At 35.1% G+C, this 24,334-nt stretch overlaps 1 protein-coding gene across 3 annotated transcripts in view; it reads right to left on the bottom strand.

Moving 5' to 3' along the window:
• The window catches only part of LOC132155256 (dipeptidyl aminopeptidase-like protein 6), a 167,496-nt gene that overhangs the window by 47,696 nt on the left and 95,466 nt on the right, over window positions 1-24,334 (bottom strand). Inside the window, exon 1 of one of the 3 annotated variants that reach the window (XM_059564136.1) lies at window positions 20,197-20,379. The exons of the other annotated variants lie outside the window; for them this stretch is intronic. Within the exon in view, the coding sequence (XP_059420119.1) occupies window positions 20,197-20,247 (51 nt within the window). The 5' untranslated portion in view covers window positions 20,248-20,379. Of the gene's footprint in view, window positions 1-20,196; window positions 20,380-24,334 lie in introns of those variants that run through there. 3 annotated transcript variants of the gene reach the window in all.

Here is a 24,334-nt window from a genome sequence, read left to right as displayed (position 1 = left end):
AGTCTAGAAGAGCCCGACTGAGAGCATCATCCCGACCCCCGATCTTGTCACCATAGCTGCCAAAGAACGGCTGATAATTATGGCCGTTTCTTTGGTGGCCCGGAGGGACAAATCTGTGGCCTGACGCAGTTCAGATACTACGTCGGATTCCTCCTCCCCCGTCATCCAGGTCCCTAAGCAGGTCAACCTGGTAGGCTTGTAACACCGCCATGGTGTGCAAACATGCACCAACCTGACTTGCTGCCATATAAGCTTTCCCAGCCAGACTCGATGTCAGTCTAACGGGCCTGGTGGGAAGCTTCGGGGCCTTCAGGGATAATGCTGAGGATGGGGGGAGATAGCTCGCAAGCGTCTGCTCCACCACTGACATCGCCCCATATCCCTTATCATTCAGCCCCACAATGCTGAAATAATTTGAGACTGTGGGGCTGTAAATATGGGATGAGTATGGTGGGCTTCTGATCCCTGAGAGGGAGGCGTGGATCTAGAGGGGGAGGACCGAGAAAAGGACGAGCCCGTCTCCATCCACTAAATCCACTTGCGATCCCAATGACAACAGTCTACGCTGTGCCTCGGCAACAGAGGGATCACTGCCAGCAGGATTGTGAGCCAAGAACACAACCTCAGTAATGTCGTTCATTCACCAATGATTTAAACTTTGCTTTAGACATATTGAATGAATGAATGCTTGTGACTGACAGACAACAGTAAATAGGACTGAAACATACACAGAGCACTACTGAAGAGCAGAAGCTAACTTGACTGCGCATTTATACTTCCTGGTTGCTCACGTCGCCCCGCTTGTGACGTCTCGCTGTTCCATTGGGCTGTTTTTACACATACTTCAGAACGCGGTCACACAGGGGCATTTCCAAAGCGTTTCTCGACACAGCTCGAGTTATTGAAGAGGAATTCTATTTATTAAAGAATACTGAAAATTTGCATCCCAGTTTCCACAAAACTATGAAGCAGCACAACATTTTTCAACATCGATAATAATCAGAAATGTTTCTTTAGCAGCAAATCAGAATATTAGAATGATTTCTGATGCATCATGTTACACTGAAGACTGGAGTAATGATGCTGAAAATACAGCTTTAATTAATTACTTTAATCAAGGAATAAATTACTAAAATAAATTAATCAATTAATAAAATTAAAAAAGAAATAAAAAAACATATTCAAATACAAAACCAGTTCCTTTACACTGTAATATTTTTTACCCAATTCCTGTTGCTACTGCATTTTGAACAAATAAGCACAGCCTTGCTGACCATAAGAGACTTCTTTCAAAAACAAAGTGAGAGAGTGTGTTGCGGTTCATCTAACCATTCCTCACTGATCAGATCAAATAAACATACAGCACATTCACTTATGTAATGGCCCTGAGTGGCACATGAAAGAAGAATAAGCTATTTCTCATAATTAGCTGTTTTATAACACAGATCATTGTTTTACCATGGAAACGTCCATGTAAAACTGAAGAAGGTTGATTGTCTCCATTACCTCTTCACACGAGATGGTTCACTGAACAGCCTGACAGCTTACATTTCAATTCACACAGATGAATTCATAAATACAGCTGTTGCTATCTAAACTATCACCTTGAAAATATTGATTTTGCTCGCCCCACACCCCACACAGACTAGATTAAAACAGAAAAAAATCACTGTAGGAGGGTTATTTTGACCTAGCAACCACCTAGAACTTCCTAGTAACCAGACCAAAATGCTATAAAAGCCACCCAGCAATGTGGCAGTTTAGTAGTTTTCTATAGAAAATGTAAAAACATAGTTTAACATTAAATATGAATGAAATAGATAACAAGTTGAACAAAAGTAGTACGGACAATAAGCAAATTTACAGTTCAAATTTAAATAATATTTCTTACAAACAGCCCTGACCATGTTAACATTGAAATAAACCCAGCTGACTTTTTTTTGCATGTGTGTAATGTCTGTATAAGCTTGCATTCTGCTCAATCCCAAAATTTTATGTTTATCTGAAGAAGAAAAAAGACGCAATGTCAAGGCAAATCAGGCAAGTCAACTTTAATTTCAGAATCCAATATTCTCAACACTAAATCAACAGCTTCATGCTGAACTTGTCTGAGATAAGAACACTGTCAGTGATAAATAAAATGATGCCGTTTTTGTGCTCTGACTTGAAAGGGAGAAATGCAGCATTGTGCTGTTTGCTTGAGCTGGAACTATTAATGTCAATTGCAAGATTTCAACAGCTGCTTAATTAATTAGCAAAATCACAGGATATTACGCATGAGCCAATGTACAAAATTTTACCATCCCTGATTGAATCTTTTCATTTCATGCTTTCATGCTAAACGACAGAGTCCATGGGGAAATCAAACTATAAAATGTAGGACACATAGTACTTTTCCATCTCCATCCATACATCTCACTTTTCTTTTTAGAGGACTATGAACACCTTAATCTTGAATAATTTTGCAGTTTTTCATAGATATTCCTTGGTTTCCAGCAATCGCTCTCAGGAAATGAAAAATATAATGGCTTGGAATCCATTATCACTGTACTGTACAGGTATATCCCATTAAAGCAAGGCATGCAGAAAGAATGACGCAGGTCTTAATGAATGGTGTGTTTCAAGGTTATTTCTGCTCTATACCTGTGACCTACAGTACTATATGTAACAGCTGGAATCTTCAAAATGGCTTGTATTTTGAGGAGTCACATATTTGATGTACTACTGTCATTTTCAGAACTGAAACATTCCTACTCTGTAAACAAAGCAAAAAAAAAAAAAAAAACAAAACAAAAAACATTCGTTGACCTATAAAAAACATTTAGGCCTACACATGTTGGGTGATCAAAACCTTCCATCAGTACATTAATGTGCGTTTTGGGATATCAGAAAAAATGTTGAATGGAAACACTATGATGTTTATAAAATTCCCTAAAACTTAAATACATTCATTGATCTGAATCAGACAAAGCCATGTGACCCTGCCTGAACAAGTCATATGACTGTATAATGGATCCCAACATTACAAACAAGTATCTGAGGTCTGCTTTTAACCAAAACTCTCATTTCAGTTTAACCTTCTGTGTTTCCTCTTCACACATCAGCTGTTCAAATCTGCATATACTAATATAAAACTAATATTTACTAACATATAAAATATACTGAATGAATAGATTGAGTGAATAATTCAATGACTATAATAAATTTATAAAGACAGCCATCTGGTCTGTTTCTGAAGGAATCAGATTCAGTGTGTCGATTGTTGCCATCAACTGGTCATGACAATGTAACCTACAAAATGAGTCACTGAATATTAACTGACTTTATCTTATCTTTAATATTAGGACCATACCATGCCAGACCATTAGGACCATTTCTTGTATAATATAGGCTATAATAGATGTATAATACATTTGTTTAGTTTAGGGGTCTCTTACACTCATATTCAGCTGCTGTTTTTACATGCTGAAAATCAAATCTACTCATTCTCACTATCACAACAAAGCTCTCCATGATTTCAAAGGGCCATAGTGAAATCTATTGTCCTAGTACAAAACATTGCAGTGAGGCATGTAGTGGGTTAAATAACAATCACCACCTTGATTATAACAAAGAGCACATACAGGCTGAAATATAGAAGCGAATGTTCTATATGCTATTGTTCAGATTAAATTAAAAAGTAAATTTGCTCTCCTTACATGTCATGGATAACATTTACTGATAAAATGTAAAGCCTGAGTGCACTGTAAGTAACTGTGGATGAGAGCATCTGCTAAATACACAATTTAAATGTGTATTTACATTTTTAGGCATATATTATAGATGTGCAAGATTCATTCAAACAATTCAGCAGTATTTCCCTGAAACCATTAAAACCACTGAAAACTGGCAGTAAACAGAGATTAGAAGGGATACTCCCAGTTACTGCAGGCTGTCAATTCATTATCCAGGGGCTTTTTCATGAATATGTACGGATTGTACAGAAAATTGTGATCTGCACAAATTTTGTGGCAATTTATGCTGTTACCTGACAACAGGATAATAAATAGTCATCAGTGCAATACATTTTTTTATATTTCTTATCATTGTCAACCCAGACAATTTAAATACCACAAATCTAGGCAAATGAAAAATTTTAACTGTTCAAATATAATATGATATATAATTATTAAATAATTTGTTATACATGTATGCAAGTATAATATAGATTTTCATATGAAATAGCATATATCAAATATTATTTTTATTATAATATATAATATAGTATAATAAATATGATATTTGTTATTTTCTATAAACATATTTTATCATATTTGATATTATATATATATATATATATATATATATATATATATATATATATATATATATATATATATATATTTATTTATTTATTATGAAACATATATATTTTTGTTTTTATTATGTGTTTTTTATATTTAAATTATCATTAAATTTGATATAGATGTTTGAAAGTGCAATACAAGACTGCAGTGTTCAGTTAATTTAAAATATTATTAAATAATTTGTTAAAAATGTAAGTATAATATATATTTGAATATAAAATATTGTATGCAGTTGTTTTATATATTTATCTTTTAAATATAATCTATATTAAATATTTTATTATAATTTTATATATATATATATAAAATTATAATTAAATATCTTTGTGAGATTATAGATCAGTGCATTTATAAAATTTTTAAGTGCATTATAAATATACTTAATCAGTTTGAAAATATCTGAGATTACTTGAAGAACACTGATAAACTATATATTTGATGCAGTCATGTGTTTACTGACTTCATGTTTCATCATTCAAAACGTTTTTCTCTTTTGGCCTTTGTCCATATTAGGGATTTCCTGGAGCATAATAAGTTCTTTTACTTCTGTGAGTTTTGCACAGGGCACCCTCCAGCTTCCAGTATTAATGAAACAGACATTGCATGTGTTTATAGCCCTCAAATCCATTTTATTTTGGGTAAAAATAGGAAACACAATACTTCTCTCAAAAGAGATTTAAGTAGACATAATAATCCATGTATTTCTACCACAGAAGAGAACAGGGTTTTTATTCTTGTAAATTTCTTTAAAAAAAAATCGTCTTCACCACGTCTAGATACCTAAATGCATTGAGCTGCTGCCATGTGATGGCTGATTAGCAATTTGTGTTACCAAGCAATTGAACAGGTGTACCTTATAAAGTGGCTGATATATATATATATATATATATATATATATATATATATATATATATATATATATATATATATATATATAGCAGCTGCAAAGGCTGTGTATTTTTCGGACTATAAGTCGCATCAGTCCAAAAATAGGTCATGATGAGGAAAAAAACATAAATAAGTCGCACTGGACTATAAGTCGCATTTATTTAGAACCAAGAACCAAGAGAAAACATTACCGTCTACAGCCGCGAGAGGGTGCTCTATGTCTTCAGTGTAGACTACAGGAGCACTGAGCAGCATAGAGCGCCCTCTCGTGGCTGGAGACGGTAATGTTTTATATTGATTCATTTCTCTTGGTTCATTTCTCTCGGTTCATGTCAAATTAATTTTGATAAACAAGTCGCACCTGACTATAAGTCGCAGGACCAGCCAAACTATAAAAAAAGTGCGACTTATAGTCTGGAAAATACGGTAATAAGACTGTGTGTATCATGATGATGTATTATTCTGCTTGTTAAAAATTTATTATGCAGTAGAACTTACAGTCACTGTCAGGCGGAAACTTCGTAGCCAATATGTAAAATTTTCAGGGCATGAAAAAATACTATATCTTTAAAAAAATGTAACACTGTGTTACTGTGTCAGTTGATATTGTGGTATTGTTTATATATGGTCAGATACTTGCATATGTCATTAAATTATTAACATTTTACTCAAATCAAGCTCAAGTGGTGTTACAAGGTCTAGTTTCAGATCTGTGTTCTGCAGGTCCTTTGGAACAGCAGCATCTGAGGCAGTAAGTGCATCACATTACGCTTTTATCAACTTAAAGATTATACAATTTATTTAAGCTATATGGGTACTAAGTTTTTTCCTGTTATTTGGCCAAAATGTTGTGTTTTTTAAAAACTAAGTGCTACGCAGTTTATTTTAGTACTAGGCTAATAATTTTTATGGCTCACCATTAATGATGGGAAGCTTGGTTCTTTTCCGCGAACCGGTTCTTTCGAAAGTTCGATTCAATAAACCGGTTGAAAAAAAATGGTTCACCGGTTCTTTTGCGCTCAACGTAATGACGTCATTGGCGATGATTGCCCTTCATTCAAGCCTTCGGTTTACCCGCGCTCATAACACTAGCACAGAATCAGTTCAGAATCAATCACCAAAAGAGTCAATTTGGTTCAGATGCGCTGTGTGTCAGTCTGCTTCATGCTGAATCACACATGTGCAGTTAATTTTCATTTTTGGGTGAACTTACCCTTTAAGTTTAGTTACATGTTCTTTTTAATGCATTTCATTGGTTAAATATTTGTTAAACCAACAGAAATACATAAATAGTGACTAACAGTGATGAATGATGAAAAATAATAATTAAAAAAAATGAGCGTGTGTGTGTGACCGTGTTTCTGACACATATGTCAGAGTGAACATGTCATTGTATGTCAAGTTCATAGAGAGCTTTACTCAGTGTATTTCAAATTCTATTTTTTGCAGCTTCTGAAATGCTTCAAACCATAGATATTACATGAGAAGTTCAAGAAAGTGCGCTAGAAATCAGTGTCTTTAAGGCTATGTCTGAAATGGATGTGCACCTTTAGGTTTATCAGTCCATTAGAATACTGTGAAAGTTGCATTCATTATTATAGCAACACCAACCCCAACCCCAATCCCCCCATTGCAGAGGGCTTTGCACCCCCCTTGTAACAGCCCTGTATATATACTGTATACACACACACACACACATATGTGTGTGTGTAACTGTAAATACTGTATGATATACATGTTTGTGAGGGCAATGCAAAACTGCAGTATCCAGTTATGCTAAAACAAAACTTTCAGCTGCCATAATAATGATTTTGAAGTATAAATTGAAGACGTGCATGTGATATAATATTTTCTGTCTGGATGTAATTGTCTAACAAAGCTCAGAAGCAAAGCACATAAAAACATTCTCATTTTGTACAACAAGAGGGATTTCGTTCTTAGGGAGCAGAAGACTGCGTCTGTATTAAGAAGATTTCCACCAGGATATGTGTGAAAGAAACAGGTTTCTAAAATTCTCCAAATGGAAATTAAAGATTTTGTATCTGTCCTTCTAAACTACAATCTCAACTTCTGACCTTTTGATCGAACGAAGATTCTCAACTTATGTGAGATTACATCAGCTCAAACAGTCTGGAAAGTGTGTTCCCTGTGGGTTTTTAGGTTTTTATGAAACACACACCTGTTAAAAACTTCTCAAGCCCTGTATTCAAGTACATGAGAAAAAAAAACCCTAGGTTTAGTTATTCTTGCGATAAGGATAAAACCCTACAAACCTCATCCATGGTTTGGTGTTCCTCTATAAGTAGGTTTTGTTTTTGTTGCTTCAGAAGAACAAGGACAGAAACTCGTCATGAAGGATGAAATGTATCTTTCCTGATCTCGTTTCCAGGGTAACAAGTGAAATAGATGAGACAAGAGGCAGAGAGTGATTGCTTCAGTGACAAAGTTAGGGCTTCTCACTCACCGAGGCCAGAACCATGACTGACATCAGTGATTTCAATCGACTGATGCTGTGCTGAAACACAAAGACACTGACCAGCAGGACAGCCGCATCTGTTAAGCCTCATCAGATGGGATTTCCTGGGTGTCCTTGTAGGGTCAGAGCCAGGCTAAATCACAGACAAATGACTCACCAATGCTGCTGGGTTCAATCTAATCTCAAGGATGCTTGAATTCATGTGCTCCATACAGTAGTGATCATTCCAATGCCCTATTCCTTCAAAGACATTTATGCATTTAGCAGACACTTTTATCCAAAGCAACTTACAGTGCATTCGGGCTAACATTTTTTACCTTACGTGTTCCCTGGGATTCAAACCCACAACCATTTGCGCTGCAAAGGCAATGCTCTACCACTGAGCCACAGGAACACTTGAAGACCTTAACAGAAGGAGTATTGGACAGCTGAAAGGTGTAGGGCTAAGAACTGCTGGTCACTTGGAACTCATTTTTATGTTATTCTCATTGAAAATTATGTTTATGGAATGTTTATGCTGTTTGAAATGCAGAAGCAACACATTGCATAACAACTTGCCATGCAATGAAAACACGGTTTGGACTGAAACACATTAACAAAAATTTGATTTTAATCAGACTCAAGCCACCTATAGTGGTTGGATTGGGTTTGTAAATACTGTTTTTCATGAGACTTTTCCTGACTAGACTGCAAAAACTAAACAGATTTCAATTAAAGTGGCAAATGTTCACTGTAGTTGCTTTAGTGTTCGCATTAGATATAATGAAGGGAGACGTGAAAGATGGGACATATGGACGTTTTCATATGGATTACTTTATCTTAGATATATCTCTCATGTCTATTTTTGAGTATTTGCTGAGTTACAGTTCATTTTAATGATACATTTCTAAATGAATATCACTGCAGACCAAGGCTGCAGACAGTGAACCCTGTTTGTTTTCTTTATTTTATAAATGCACAAAAGTTTTGTTGTTAACTTATTATACGTAGGGATGCACCGGTTGACCGGCCATAAATCCGGACGGTTTTTGGTCTTTTTTCGGCCGATTTTTCTGGAAGTGCGCCCGCATGCACAGATTACATTGTAATCATTTGCTATGTCATTTGTGTGGAAGTATTTTGAAATCTGAGCGCAGGATACAGGCAGCCGTTCAGCACTGGAAGTGCAGAGCTACACGTCTGAGACACAGATAGCAGGAAGAGAACAGCCATTGTTGTACTGGCGCACAAATAAGGGTCTTTCCTGCTCACTGAAGCTGCGCGAGCGTACTGTACAAGCGGAGACAGTGAAGGGATGTTCAGATCAAATTCTCGCGTGTTGGATGAGAAAAAATATATATATATTTTTGTAAAGTAGAACTTGCATACATGTTTGAAAAGCCAGAAGTAAAGTTCTATATGGGATGATTATTTTTATCTTACCTTAAAATTACATTGACTTAATTTTACTTAAAAATCACCTGGTGTAGCACACTGAAAAAAAGTTTTTCATTCAATCAATTTAAAATTTATATAAATCTATATTTTTTAACTTGAGACAATAGTTATTCATTTTCATTGGCTCAAGTAAAAAAATATGCGAATCTTTACCCTAATTTTTATTTTTATTTGGATGAATGAAACACTTTGCATCTTTGTTTTATTCGCACCAACATTATTTGATCTTAACATTTTGGAATAATGTATTTATATAGCATACTTTTATTTAGTCTCACTGGTAAACAGCTTTTTTAAAATTTAAAACCAAATTTAAAAACTAAAACAAATCCTGAATGCTGATTAAGAAACATCTTATTGAATGTGTGTTGATTGTGTTGTTTGGATTGTAGAACTATGCAGTTATTGCCTTTAATTTCACATGGTTACGGTTAATCTTTTGATTTAAGGCCAGGTCTATGTAGTTTTTAACCCAATTCAAAAACAAAAGCTAAATGCTGATGTCTGTACCATCTGTGTTTGTATTAAATGTAGTCTAGTTGTTCAGATACTGTCGTTAATTTCAGATTGTTATGGTTATAAATTTTAATAGCCAAAAGCCAGTTTCCTTCTTTCCTTCTTCTTGTTAGTTGCTTGAAGATAAAAAAATTTAAAAATTCGGAAATCGGTATTGGAATCGGTCAGTTTGCTTGTAAAAAATCGGTATCGAAATCGGACAGTTTTCTTGTAAAAAATCGGTATCGGAATCGGCCAGTTTGCTTGAAAAAAATCGGTATTGAAATCGGACAGTTTTCTTGTAAAAAATTGGTATCGGAATCGGACAGTTTGCTTGTAAAAAAAATCGGTATCGAAATCGGACAGTTTGCTTGTAAAAAAAATCGGTATCGAAATCGGACAGTTTTCTTGTAAAAAATCGGTATCGGAATCGGACAGTTTGGTTGTAAAAAAATCGGTATCGGAATCGGACAGTTTGCTTGTAAAAAATCGGTATTGGAATTGGACAGTTTGCTTGTAAAAAATCGGTATCGAAATCGGACAGTTTCCTTGTAAAAAAATCGGTATCGGAATCGGCCAGTTTGCTTGTAAAAAATCGGTATCCAAATCGGACAGTTTTCTTGTAAAAAATCTGTATCGGAATCGGACAGTTTTCTTGTAAAAAATCGGTATCGGAATCGGCCATGAAAAATCATGATTGTGCATCCCTAATTATGCATTTATACAAATAAAAGTAGACCCTTTACAGATTCGATTGATGTGTTGCTCTTATCTGTACGATCAAAACTGAAAGTGTAATTTACATTCTTTTCGGGGGTTATCAGGAGAAGATGCCACAAAACGCGTATTCGCGTTAATCAACTTAAGTGACTTTGAATGTGGAACGGTTGTTGGTGCCAGACGGGCTGGTCTGAGTATTTCAAAAACTGCTAAACTACTGGGATTTTCACACACAACCATCTCTAGGGTTTACAGAGAATGGTGAGAAAAAGAGAAAATATCTAGTGAGCAGCAGTTGTGTGGACAAACATGCCTTGTTGATGTCAGAGGTCAGAGGAAAATGGGCAGACTGGTTAAACATGATAGAAAGGCAACAGTAACTCAAATAACCAGTCGTTACAACCAAGGTATGCAGAATACCATCTCTGCATATACAACACGTTAAACCACACCAGAAGACCACACCGCTTCTGTCAGCTAAGAACAAGAAACGGAGGCTATAATTCACACAGGCTCACCAAAATTGTACAATAGAAGATTGGGAAAACATTGCCTGGTCTTGATTTCTGCTGCGACATTCAGATGGTAGGGTCAGAATTTGGCATAAAGATCATGAAAGCATTGATTCATCCTGCCTTGTCTCAATGGTTCAGGCTGCTGCTGGTGATGAAATGATGTGGGGAATATTTTCTTGGCACAATTTGGGACCCTTAGAACCAATTGAGCATCGTTTAAATGACACAGCGTACCTGAGTATTGTTGCTGACTATGTCCATCCCTTTATTACTACAGTGTACCCATCTTATGAAGGCTACTTCCAGCAGGATAATGCACCATGTCACAAAGCTCAAATCATCTCAGACTGTTTTCTCGAACATGGCAATGAGTTCACTTTGCTCAAATAGCCTCCACAGTCACCAGATCTCAATCCAGTAGAGCAGCTTTGAGATGTGGTGGAACGGGAGATTCGCATCATGGATGTGCAGCCGACAGATCTGCAGCAACTGCGTGATGCTATCATGTCAGTATGGACCAAAATCTCTGAGGAATGTTCCCAACACCTTGTTGAATCAATGCCACGAAGAACTAAGGCAGTTCTGAAGGCAAAAGGTGTACCTAATAAAGTGGCCAGTGAGTGTATGTGTATGTGTATACATACAGGGGGTCTTAATATTTTCCGTAGACACTGTGTATATATATATATATATATATATATATATATACAGTGTGTGTATATATATATATATATATATATATATATATATATACAGTGTGTGTATATATATATATATATATATATATATATATATATATACAGATTTATTTTAGTTTCAGAAAACTAATCAACACTGCTACATGATTGTTTATAATACAACACCTGAAGACGTGACAGCACATTTGACATCTTCTCTCTTCTGACGTACATAATTAATCTTTCAATATTTTTTCTCCTTTGGAAAGGAGTAGCCTATATTTTTTCAGTTTGCTAATGGGGCCTCAGGAATGCAAAAAAAACAAACAAACAAACAAACATATATATTATTAATATTTTGAATTACCTTTTATTTTTTTATTTTGAGTTTTAATTTAAATTTTAGTTTATGTTTTGGTAAATTTGTAACATGCTTTTGTCAAGTTTTATTTTGTATTTATTTTTATTTCAGTTTTAGTATTCAAACTTATTTTATTGAAGTTTTTTATGTAAGCTTTATTTCAATTAATACAAATAAAAATATAATAGTTAAGTTGGTAATAATAATAGTTAACTGGAAAGGCTCAGGGTTTTTTTCATAATTTTTTTTTTAATAAATTTTTGCAAAAAGTATTATTCTGCCATCAACATTATAAAGTACAACTATAAATGAAAGGAAATCTGAACATGCAAAATAATCTAAAATCTGTTTATAGCTTCATAGTGTTTGTACTGGGTCAGTTCTGATTGGTCATTGACAGCTTTTAGCTCAAGTGAACTTTCCACATCAGCAACATGAAATAGACTCCATACACATCAAGGATAAATCTATCAATATATAATAAATGTTAAGTTCTAAATTAAGAACGCATGCTGTCAGAGGATCAGATTCAGGGCTAACCAGTCAGACATTCATCTGATCCATTCACATGAAACAACATCCCGCTGGAAAATTTAAAGATCTTCTGTGGAGACACAAAAAAAGTTCAATAGATGCAATTATCCATTGACACAAGGGTCGGAGGTGCCTTTGAAAGAAATGCCATGCCAGGACATATAATGCAATCAGAGGCCAGGTTTAAAGAAAGTCCTCCGTTTGTGATGTGGTTCAGACTGAAGAGGCGACTGAGAGCTTTTGATCTTGTAATTGAACAGACACAAGCCCTCTCGACTGTGCTCGAAAAATATCATATTTTCCATGTTTGGTGCAGAAATATATAGAGCATCCATACAATGAGGCAGAGCATTAGTTGAAGAGGAAGCATCATTGTGCACTCTGTCTACACACAGCAGCTGTTGAATTATTCCACCCACACAATAAACTTTATTTATTAACCTTAAAGGGGTCATATTATGTGATTTCAATTTTTCCTTTCTCTTCTGTAAAGATCTGTAAAGTTACAAAGGCTAAAGTCTCAAATCCAAAGAGATATTCTTTATAAAAGTTAAGAGTCAACCCTTCCTACCTTAAATAGCTCGTTCTAACGGTGTGTTCACACCAGATGCGAATGAAGCATTAAGCACAAGTGATTTACATGTAAAGTCAATGCAAAGATGCGAATACACATCCTACGGCACAAATCACGCGAATGAGGCGGTGCCAAAGATGCAACGCTAATTGAGCGATAAATAAACGCGCGAGTTGAAAAATGTGAACTTTGGCAAAATTTCGCGCCACATTAACCAATTAGTAGTTTGCTCTAGTAGTGACATGATTACGATGTAGCGAGCAGAGGGAAAATTCAAAACAACAATGGAGGACAAAGTCATCGTCGCTGTATGTGGATACCCGGAGCTTATGATACTTCTTCATACTTTTACAGAAACAGGAATAAAAAGGATCTTGCTTGGAAGAAATAGATTAATTGAATAAAGACCAAAGATTACCTGTTAGATTTACCAAAAGAAAGGATTATATTTTCTGTTTAACCACCAAAGAGACATCAGAGCCAGCAGCACATATCAGAAGGTCTAGCCGAGTTGAGACTGCTCTAGACGGATAAATGAGCACTGAGCTCCCGCTGATCGCATGGAGATGATCGTCTCCGAAATCGGCGAAATACATTTTTAAATAGGCGCTGTCTTTATAAATAAACCTGAGTTTATTCTTGAGTTTAAAACACCTACATTCTCACCTGAAATACTTTTAAAACTACATTTGTAAATAATAAATGGTGGTTGAAATCAGAATGCTGCGTGAACTCAACTAGCACAAGCCCCTCCCATGACGCGAATTCGCGTCTGTTGTGAAGTTAATTTCACGCACAAATGAAGCAAATTTCATGCTCGAATGAAGCGAATAAACTCAAAATTTTCAAGTGTCCAGCTACGCACGAATATCGCGATATATTTGTGCAAGTCGCGTCTGGTGTGAATGCACAGTAACATGCCCCCACAAGTCTACATCACGATGTGGGAAGATTTGCATAACGCCTCACAACTGTTCACGCAAAGAAAGGCGTAACTTTTATTTTGACTGTTGCCGCCGCTGCCATGTCGTGGAGATGCTCTGTGTTTCGTTGTGAAAGCGAAACTACTTTATTTGGCCTTCTAAAAGAGGACACAACTAGAAATCAGTGGTTAAGCTGTATTTAAAACACTGTTTGTGTCACAAAGTCTGTTTCTATAAGGTTAGGTAGTTCTAACTCTGCAAGGACAGTCTGGTGATTCTGACTCACAGCCTGTAAGTGGATATTTGACCTTGTGTGTCACAAGGAAGAGCTCTGAGTTTGTGTTACAGTACGGTATCCTTCAGGTTTAGTTACATGAAAAATGAACCCTTCCTGAAACAAGAAGTCATCTGTATTGTGTGAAATGTCCAAAATATTGAGATTTAAATAAATACAGTGAAACTAAAAAGTACTTTGACACTTAAGTCACACCAAAAATGTGTGAATACCTTTGCATTAATCACAAAACATCAAACAATTATTTTATACTTTAAATTAAATTAAATTATACTTTAGCTTATCTCAGAACTAACTTTCTAGTAATTTTAGTAATTTCTTCTCAAGTTTCCACAGGTGTCCTAGAATAACTACAGCTGTAGAGAATCCCATTACTACTATGGTCCATCAACATTTAGGGTCTTCATTTTGAACAGTCTATCTGTTGTGTAGTCATTTAATGTTTTTATCGAAAGGTGTTCTTGTGCTATATTTAAAATAAATGGCATTTGGTTGATTTTTTGATATACACACTATGAAGAAAGCATGAAATCAAAATGAGATGTCTCAAAAATCTACTGCGGGGCGTCATATGCCACAGTCTTGTTTGCTTGTAATTGTAATGTTATTGATTTTGGGATGACCTTTGCAGCAGCTGACTGTTTTATTTTAGGCAGAAGACAAAGAGATGTGCTTGCAGCAATATAAGCTTTCTGTCGTCCATCATTAATCTGTCAGTTCACCTAGAAGTACTTTATATCATTATAATAACCTTGAAAGATCTTCAAGATGTGTTTCTTGTAGCCTACAACCTAAATGAAAACTGATTTGCTACAGTTGAGGAAGCAGTATTTATCACCGGATTCTCTGGGATTCTTAAGTAACCAGTGATCAAATCACAGCACTTTCCAAACCATGAGAATCCATTGAGCTGCTTTTCAGACCCATGGAGATCTCCTTATCACTGAGACTCATATGATAAGATGCTCAAAAACAAACTTGAGTATTTAGCTTTAAAGGGATAGGCCAAAAATAAAAATCCTGTCGTCATTTACTGACCATCACTATATAACATAATATCTCTTTTCCATACACAGTACAGACAGTGGGGACCATACCTGTTAAGCAACAGAACACAACAAAACTAGAAAAATAAAACATCCCTAATCATCTCTAATCTCAAAAAAGACCCATGCACCATATTTTAAGTATTTCTGAACCACTGAGGAGTTGACCAAAATTACCAGTCAATCAAAAAAACATAAAGGTAGTCTCTAAAAGTAGTATGTGTCCAAGGATGCATCTCAGTGGGCTTCCTATAGCTCAAGACTCTTATATATGAATCCTTGGCTCACTGCATGATGGGAAATATAAAAATAGAATCTTATATTGAACCCAAACATTTTCCCAAACTAGTTATGATCTGATTCGCTGGCTTATGCAAAGTCTGTGAAAAGTCAAGGTGAATAGGGTTTTATCACACCTAAACATCAGATATTAGCTAAATGAACAGTAAATGGTTATTATATGTCAGGCAAGGACTCTCTTACTGTCAGAATAAGCTGCGAAGTAGGCCAAACTTTATGCAGAAAATTTTGCCTCTGCAAGAATGAAATAACAGAAAAACAAGCCATGATCAGGGTAGTCTTGAATTATTTCATGAAAAGGGACACTGAAGCAGATGTCTTCATTAGTTTCAGCCTAAAAAAGCCATTAGAGAACCTGGGAAAGCTAAATCTGAAACTCTGAGCGATAGGAGACTGAAGGCAACGCCGAAATGAAGCGGCTCTCATTTGTTACACCTAATGGGCAAACTAGGAAACAACAAAAGAAACAAACAGGAAATGATGGAGGAGGAATGAAAGCCATTGTTGCAGCACTCACACACAAAGCGGCAGAGTTTTCTCATACACAGAGCTTCCACTAGAACAGAAATCTTCATCTGCGACCAAAACGTCTGCGTGCTCTTATTAGTTCATGCGAACGCAGAAATCATCGGCCGATCTGTCACGACACCCGCCAGGCATGTTTCACTTCATTTCCCAGAGGTCATCAAGTGACATATTGTTATGCCATAATGGGATATCACTTTTCCACCAATTTATGAATGCTTTTGATGTTATAATAATCATTTGTTTCTCTGTTCTGACAGCAAGCACTCTGTTTTATTATAAAAACATCAGCGAGAAACAGTATTTCCAGTGCTCTCCACTGACAACACCATATATTTAGCCTACAATAGCGTGATCACCTTTTATCTTCCATCATGTCAATCCTGACAGCAACAGCATGTGCGGAGGAAAGCACTTCTGAGTGCCATATGTGTGCGAAGGGCACTTCACAACTATGAAATAGACAGGAGAGTTGACTGGAACAACAGCTCAATGATGCATAAAAGAGATCTTTAACAGGCCCATTATAATCTTCTCAATCATGATGACTGATTGAACAGTTCTGCAAAAAAAAATGAATTAAATATATTTTTAAAAAAAATAATAATAATTTAATAAATAAACTTATATTCATCAAATATATATTACATTTACCAAAAATGACAAAAAAGACATTTATCATGTTACAAATAAATGCTTTTTTAAAAACTTTCTATTTATCAAACAAACATGAAGAAAATAAATAAACAAAGACTTCCACATAGATATGAAGCAGCACAACCGTTTTCAACATTAATAATAATAAACATTTATTAAGCATCAAATCAACATATTAGATTGATTTCTGATCAGGTGACTCTAAAGTCTGGGGTAATGATGCTGAGAATTCAGCTTTGCATTTTCTAGCCTTTATTAAACCAACCATGCTTTTCTCACTGCAATAACGAAGACTCAACACAGAATTGTTACAAAAAAGCTACAGAACAGATCTGAAATTATGATGTGGAATAATATGAGTCATCAAGCAATCTGCTACACTGCAGAGAAAGAAACTGACCACGTTTCTAAAACCGTGATTTAACAGAAACCGTATCACCAGTGAAGACATGTTGTGATTCTCAGAGGTGATGGAGGGAACTAGGAAAATAGCTCAACTGAAAATAGGGCTACTGCGACCATTATCATTACTTAGAGGTAGTGATACGCACAAAATCGTTTGAACACGTGGATATGAATGACACTTCAAATCCTGTGTGCTATTAGTTTCAACGATTTTTATCTGGTGGATGAAAAAACTGATTTTAATACATCACACAAATGTACAGGAGAGATCTGAGCCATATCTACTGTAGGAACCAGTGCTTCTTTTGAAGTGGGTCAATAAACTACATCTTGCACCACATTAATAAACATCTCCCACTCAAACTCAGTTAGACTCGATGAGGTGGATTCCATCCAACACTAGCAAACACCACTCACGTTTTCCAAAGGATATTTAAAAACCATGTTTAAAATGTTATTATGAAGTTGAAATAGCAGTCAGACGATATGCAAAGGCAATGCAAGGTGTGCCTGTGTTCGTGAATGTGCAAAATGTGCTGCAAAATATAAAAGAAAGAAATTAGAAAATGTATTTTATGTAAAGAAATGAGCATCAATAGTTCATTATTTTCCTTTACTGTAATGCCAACCCCCCCAAAGATATAAAATCATTCATACATCATAGTAGTATTTATTCTCTTTAATTTGTTGATTTAACATTAAATTGTAAATTGTAAATTTACAAAATTGAGTAAATTGACCTGCCGAATCTGAGCTATTCCTAACACGCTGCTGTTGTTGCTCAGACAGGTGCACTTAGAAGGGCAGGTGGATGGGAATCCATGCTCCCGTCTGTCAGTGCTGTGCCCGAACTGATTGCTCATAATTGTACTTCATGGGGGATGTTCTTTTTCATCTGGGCTCCAAACATCAAACGCAATTCCCAATTAATCCCGTCTATCAGACCCACTTAATCGCTGCCACCACTCCAAATATAGCCCCTCCTTTCAGCAGAATCAAAGGCAGCTATTCTAAGACAAGCCATTCTTCCACTGCTTAAACCCTTATCAGTGTCATCAGAGAGCCCTACTTAGGGCTGAAGGGTGAAAAGCAGCTTGAGAGGGGGAATAAGAATGTGCTCTTTAAATATCACGATTTCTTCATGTCGCATAATTTTTTTAAGAAAAGAAAAAATATCCTAAATATTATACAAATTGCAGTAGACTTCATTTAAACGACACATGCTTGATAGCTCATGTTTGGAGAACAATGTAACAAGGTCAGGAGAATGTGTGATTAATGAATAGCATGAAAGGAATCAGAGCACAGATGCAGAAGTTTGGCTTAATTGATTTGAACGATGAGAATGCAGGTTACAGGGCTTGACACAATAACTGCGGATCGGGAAATAAAGAGTGGTGTTTACGCTGGCCATCTGTTGTGCGTAGGTTTGGACAGCCACCTGATAAGGGCTGGGTAGATATAGGACAGAACACATGTTGGGTTGCTTAATGTTTATTCATTATTAGTATACTAGCTGATCTTTTACTTCATACATGAATTACTGTTTACAGATAAACTTAAATCCTCTAAACTTTTGTAAAATACTCCACACAACCACTGGTTTGCATGATAATTTCCTTTATTTATATCATATTTACAGTATTTTTATATAATTTTTTTAATAGTAGGACTAGGACATATATATATATATATATATATATATATATATATATATATATATATATATATATATATATATAATTTAAATTAAATTAAATGATCAATGTCATGTAATTATGACCTGTGGATTATTTCAGGTTGCAGATATATATATATAAAATGTACAAATTCTACAGTAAAAACCTGTTGCGTAAGTTACCTTACCACATGTAGTAAAATTATATGGGATTTAATGAAATAATTTTAAAAGTAGATTTACAGTAAAACACTACAACTTTTTTATATAAAAAGTATGAATTAACATATAATTTGTTGCAAATCTATTTTATATTCAACAAGACAGCATAGTAAAATCTTTTTACTGTAATCTTTATATATATATATATATATATATATATATATATATATATATATATATATATATATATATATATATATATATATATATATATATATATGATACACATAAGCCACTTTGTATTTTTGCTGTAAGTTATGTCAATTTGAAAAAAACAAATACAAATGAGGACAATCACAGTTCATAATAAGAGCCAACGATACTGTACTTGCAGTACCCAATGCCATGTTTCTAGCATTAACTTTAGTACCATAGTAGCTACAGAGTAGAAATAGAATGCAAAAAAGTACAGAAGAAAAGAACTCTGCTTACGTAAGGAGTATTACTTTTACAAAGTAGGTTAAACTATATAAACTGTAAAATTTACACTTAGCAAAATGCAATCCGGTATGCAATAATGCAAAACAGTATTTTTCTGACACAGTGTTTTTTATAGGGTATGAAAGCCACATGCATGAAGAACACCGTATATCAAGGCTGAGTGGTAAAAGTGATATTATTATAGCACAAAAAAATACCTTCTTAAATAAGTATTTTCCTGATTGAGACATATTTTGCCATGTCCAATATAGTTAGACTTTAATACATGCAACAGCTGTCAAAAGTTTGTAAAAAAAAAAGTATATATATATATATATATATATGTATTACAATTTAAAATAACAGTCTTCAATTTTAATATGTTTTAAATTGTAATTTCTGTGATAGCTCATTTTCAGCAGCTTTTACGCCAGTAACTACCATACTGTACCTAACTAATATCCTGGGTCTTTAGTATTAAAGTGGCAAGAAAACATGTAAAATAATTTGATTCAAAATAAAATCTCATAATTTAATTAAACGTGCCCTTCTACAATTTAGCGACAGTCACGACGAGCTCAAATCACACGCAGCTGGAACTGACAGTGAGAGAGCAGGCACGACTGTCCTCTCCTCCGACACTCCACACACACGATGCATGAACTAGAAAAAAGAAAAGCTGTCGGACTCTAAAGTCACTACCTGTTCTTGTTGATACGCTTTTCCCGGCGCGAGGGACTCGGCTGAAGTCATGCTGCTGAACACGCAGATAGAAACACTGGCGCAGGCGCTCTTCTGACAGAATGAAAAGCGTTATTCTCCCTGAAACCCATTCAGTGATGGAGAGAGAGAGAGAGAGAGAGAGAGAGAGAGAGAGAGAGAGAGAGAGAGAAGGGGGAGCGACTAAACGCGCTTTATTTAGCCTGGAGACACGCGCTGCTTCTGAACGCGCTGAACAGCAAACATAAGCGGCGCGAGGCGTTGCGCAGCTGCAGAACAGTTTTGTTACAAAACAGCATACTGATTTTGAAGTCAGTGGCTTCTGCCAAGATGAGATGAGTTATGAAATGTTTCATCCTGTGAACATAAATACTGTCCAACAACACTCAGACATGATGGTGACAGAACCTGAGCTCATTTGTGTTGACTAAAATTTCAATTTCAAATTATTCAGCAGAAAACAGACAATATTTTGTGTTAGATGCATAATAATAATTGATTCCTGTCTTTCCTTGAACTGTCAAAATAAAGGCGGGAGTTTTTCAGCTCTTGTATAGTAATGGACATTTATGCATTTTAACTTCCAAGGAATAGTTCACCTAAAAATACAAATAAGCTAAATTTGATGTTTTTTATCATCTGTTTGGACTCTCATTCTGACGGCACCCATTGACTGCAGAGGAAGCATTCGTGAACAAGTGATGCAATGCTACATTTCTCCAAATCTGATAAAGAAACAAACTCATCTACATCATGGTTTGCCTGAAGGAGAGTTAACAATCAGTAAATTTTCCATTTTGATAGAACTACTCCTTTAAAACAGATCGAATTTATCCCTAAGAAGTGATTTGATCACAAAGCCAGGAGAGCAGCGAACAAGAAATGTGAATTGATCCGTCATAATTAAATTGCTATAGTACTAATTAGTATACTATTTTGGTTGCTTAATTGTTTCGGAATACCCCTGAATAGAAGCATAATTCATTTATTTTCTCGCTATCTCACTTTGCAATAAATGTTGTCATGGCAACTAACACCAATTGCCATGCTGGTTTTGTAACTTGGCTAGAGACATTGCAAGGAATTGAACAATCATATCAACCACCTACACCGCTTTTTCATTATGTTTTCATTTCACATGCATGGCACAAAAGCTACACTAATGAATTAATCATTCTGCTGTAAATAGAAAAGCGTATTGATGGGTGTTACAACAGAGATACAAATATGCAACATAAACGACAACATTCTAAAGAGTTTGAAATGCCAGACAAGCAAAATTCAAAATGACACTTCAGAAATCATATCAACAGGCGCTGTTGCTAGAAGAACATGATGCAAGAGTGAAAAAGCCTTGTCTGATCTGTGATCAGAAGACCTAGAATCTGATCAGCACAAATTAAAGTATCCAGCTGGACAGCACATCTTTCAGTATCAGTTGAAATGCTTTGCTAATGGACAGCTTGAGCACTTATTTAAGCAGCAATGCAGTGATAGCTCTATAAACATCTCAAGGCCACAAGGTCAAGCGATGAGTGCCGAGGCTGGCACAGATTCGTTTTCATGTCATCAGTCTCATCTTGAGAGGTTTCACGAAGCAAGCAACACCTTATTACCTGACATAAACAATGGAGGAAATGGCACAATTATCTGTTTTTTGATCAACTTCCAGCCTTTCTCATGTCTCTGACGATCTTAGCTTATGCACAGAGATGCTACATTAGTCACACTCTGAGACTCAGCCGTGAATAGATTTACCAGCATGTTAATTACACCGCGCACTTCATGCGGCTGCATGAGATGGAGGAAGCAGAAAACTGTCCTTTATGTTTTGCCTGTTCAGTGGTTCATTTAAGAAGCTGAGGAGAAAAAGGTGAAGCAAGGCCTCAATGGAAGATTCATTCATTCAAACACAATAACAGATTTCGTATTTAAAGCAGAAACTAGTTGTAAGTGTACAGCATATTGAAAAGTAAATACTACATACTGATTACTATTTTTTAAGTACTATGTGAAAGAGGATGAGCAATAAAAATTACTTAAATCAACACAAAATTGAAATTTTGTAAATGCATGTTATAGCAAACTGTTTATTTTGACCTCATAATGTTTAATCAAAAAGTCATAACTTGATCTTTCGGTGAAAACATACATTTTTTAATGCAACACCCACATCTTAAAAGGATACTTCAGCCATTTCAGAAACTTCGGTCACATTTATTCATACCTGTAAGGTGTCCTTTCTTCTGTTGAACAAATATCTTGAAGAATGTTGGTAACCACACAGTTAACAGTAGCCAATGACTTCCACATATTTTTTCCACATGCCATATATACTTTGTATACTGTATATACATACAGTACATAACCATAAACTTATTTTACTGAAATTTGGGGATCATATTGAATTCAAATTAACATTCTTGGTGAATGCATTATTCAGTAAAATGTTAGCAACAAAATATTTATAGTTCGCCGGCAGAGATTTACTACTGCATTTTTAAACATGTATTATGTATTATTTATTGTTGTAATAAAATGTATCGAACCCTCATCCAAGGCAAATACCAAACACTCAAACAATTGTAGCATCACACCAGCAACAGTGTGCTATTTTGAAAAGCTAAATTGCAAACCAGAAGAGGAATGAAGACAATAGTGTATACTGAACTCATCTGGAAATACCTCATCTATTGGTGCCAAAGCATGAATTGCTGAGGTGTAGAGTGCTAAACTCTAACCGCCATCTCCCTACGAGTACAGCTGAAACCATGAGCGCTGATTGCTCCTCACAGATTTTCCTCAGAGAAATTGTAGAAAGGAAGCTGCCCGCTGAAGAGAAGGTTTTCACATGCTGCTCTAATCGGACAAAACACGGGCTGCTGTTGAAATTTCATTGAATGCCATCATTGAACTTCCAAACCATTTTCATTTGAAATAAGGTTATGGCCTGAATATGTTACTGTAATTCTACATAGTTGCCTAGGAATTACTGAATAGAACCAATGTTAAAAAAGGAAAGGGTTTGTTAAATCCTTAACCCTACAAAGCGTACAGTATTTTGCAAAGCTTTACACTGTAAAAAGTAATACATTGAACTTATTAAACCTGCGGAAAATGACTGCCTCAAATTTCTTTTAATTTTGGGGTGGTTTAAGCTTTTAAAGCAGTGGTTCTGGTTCAACTTGGGCTTCTGAATAAATGTGATACTTTTTTCGCTATATTGTCACACCTATATGAGCCTTAAAAGCCATAACATACAAAAAAACATAACATACAAATATATATATATATATATATAATATCTGTGTGTGTGTGTATGTGTGTGTATTTATATATATATATATATATATATATACATTTTTTTTTGTAACTTGAAGGTTCAATTAAATGTTTCATTAAAAAATAAAAAGTCTACATAATCAACAATATAACATGACCACTAAGACATTAATTATTAACTCAATTTCCACAGTGTTCCCGTACTTTTACAATAAATTATAAATTTTTCAGTATTTCTAATAATTTATTATTACAGGATTCCTTAAAAAATAATACATTTTAAAATAAATACTGTACATCCACATGGGAAACCTGAACGTAAAACATACCGTTTACATTCACCTTGCAAAATATGCAAAATGCTAATAATTTTAACAGGGCAAATTGCATGTTGTTTTTTATTTAGTACTGCTCTAAATGAGTTATTTCACATAATGATCTTTACATATATTCCACAAGACAAAATAATAGTTGAATTGAGAAAAAATATGCTGATTAAAAGTTTTTCTAATAGATTATCTGCAAACATCTCTTATGTAAAATATTGTTGAAAGTATTAACATTTTTCCACATTTTGCAAGGCGTATGTAAACTTAAGACTGCAACTGTATATCCCACAATGCTTCACATATCCCTTGTTTTTGTGTCACAGCTGAAATCCTGATTATTGAGCAAACTCTTCACAAGTGTTTCCTCTGTATAGTGCTGCCCCCCTGTGACCTTTAGCACATTTTACTACATGGTCAATGCTGTGTAAACATGCACTTGGATAATCAAACACTGATCAGCAGTTTTTCTTTTCTTTCTTTACATTAAGGTCTATTCTACAGCTTCCTGA

The sequence above is a fragment of the Carassius carassius genome, chromosome 12, assembly GCF_963082965.1.
Source record: "Carassius carassius chromosome 12, fCarCar2.1, whole genome shotgun sequence".
Classification (NCBI taxonomy): domain Eukaryota; kingdom Metazoa; phylum Chordata; class Actinopteri; order Cypriniformes; family Cyprinidae; genus Carassius; species Carassius carassius.
Note: the sequence above shows the minus strand (reverse complement) of the source record. Positions and strands in the feature narration are given on the sequence as shown.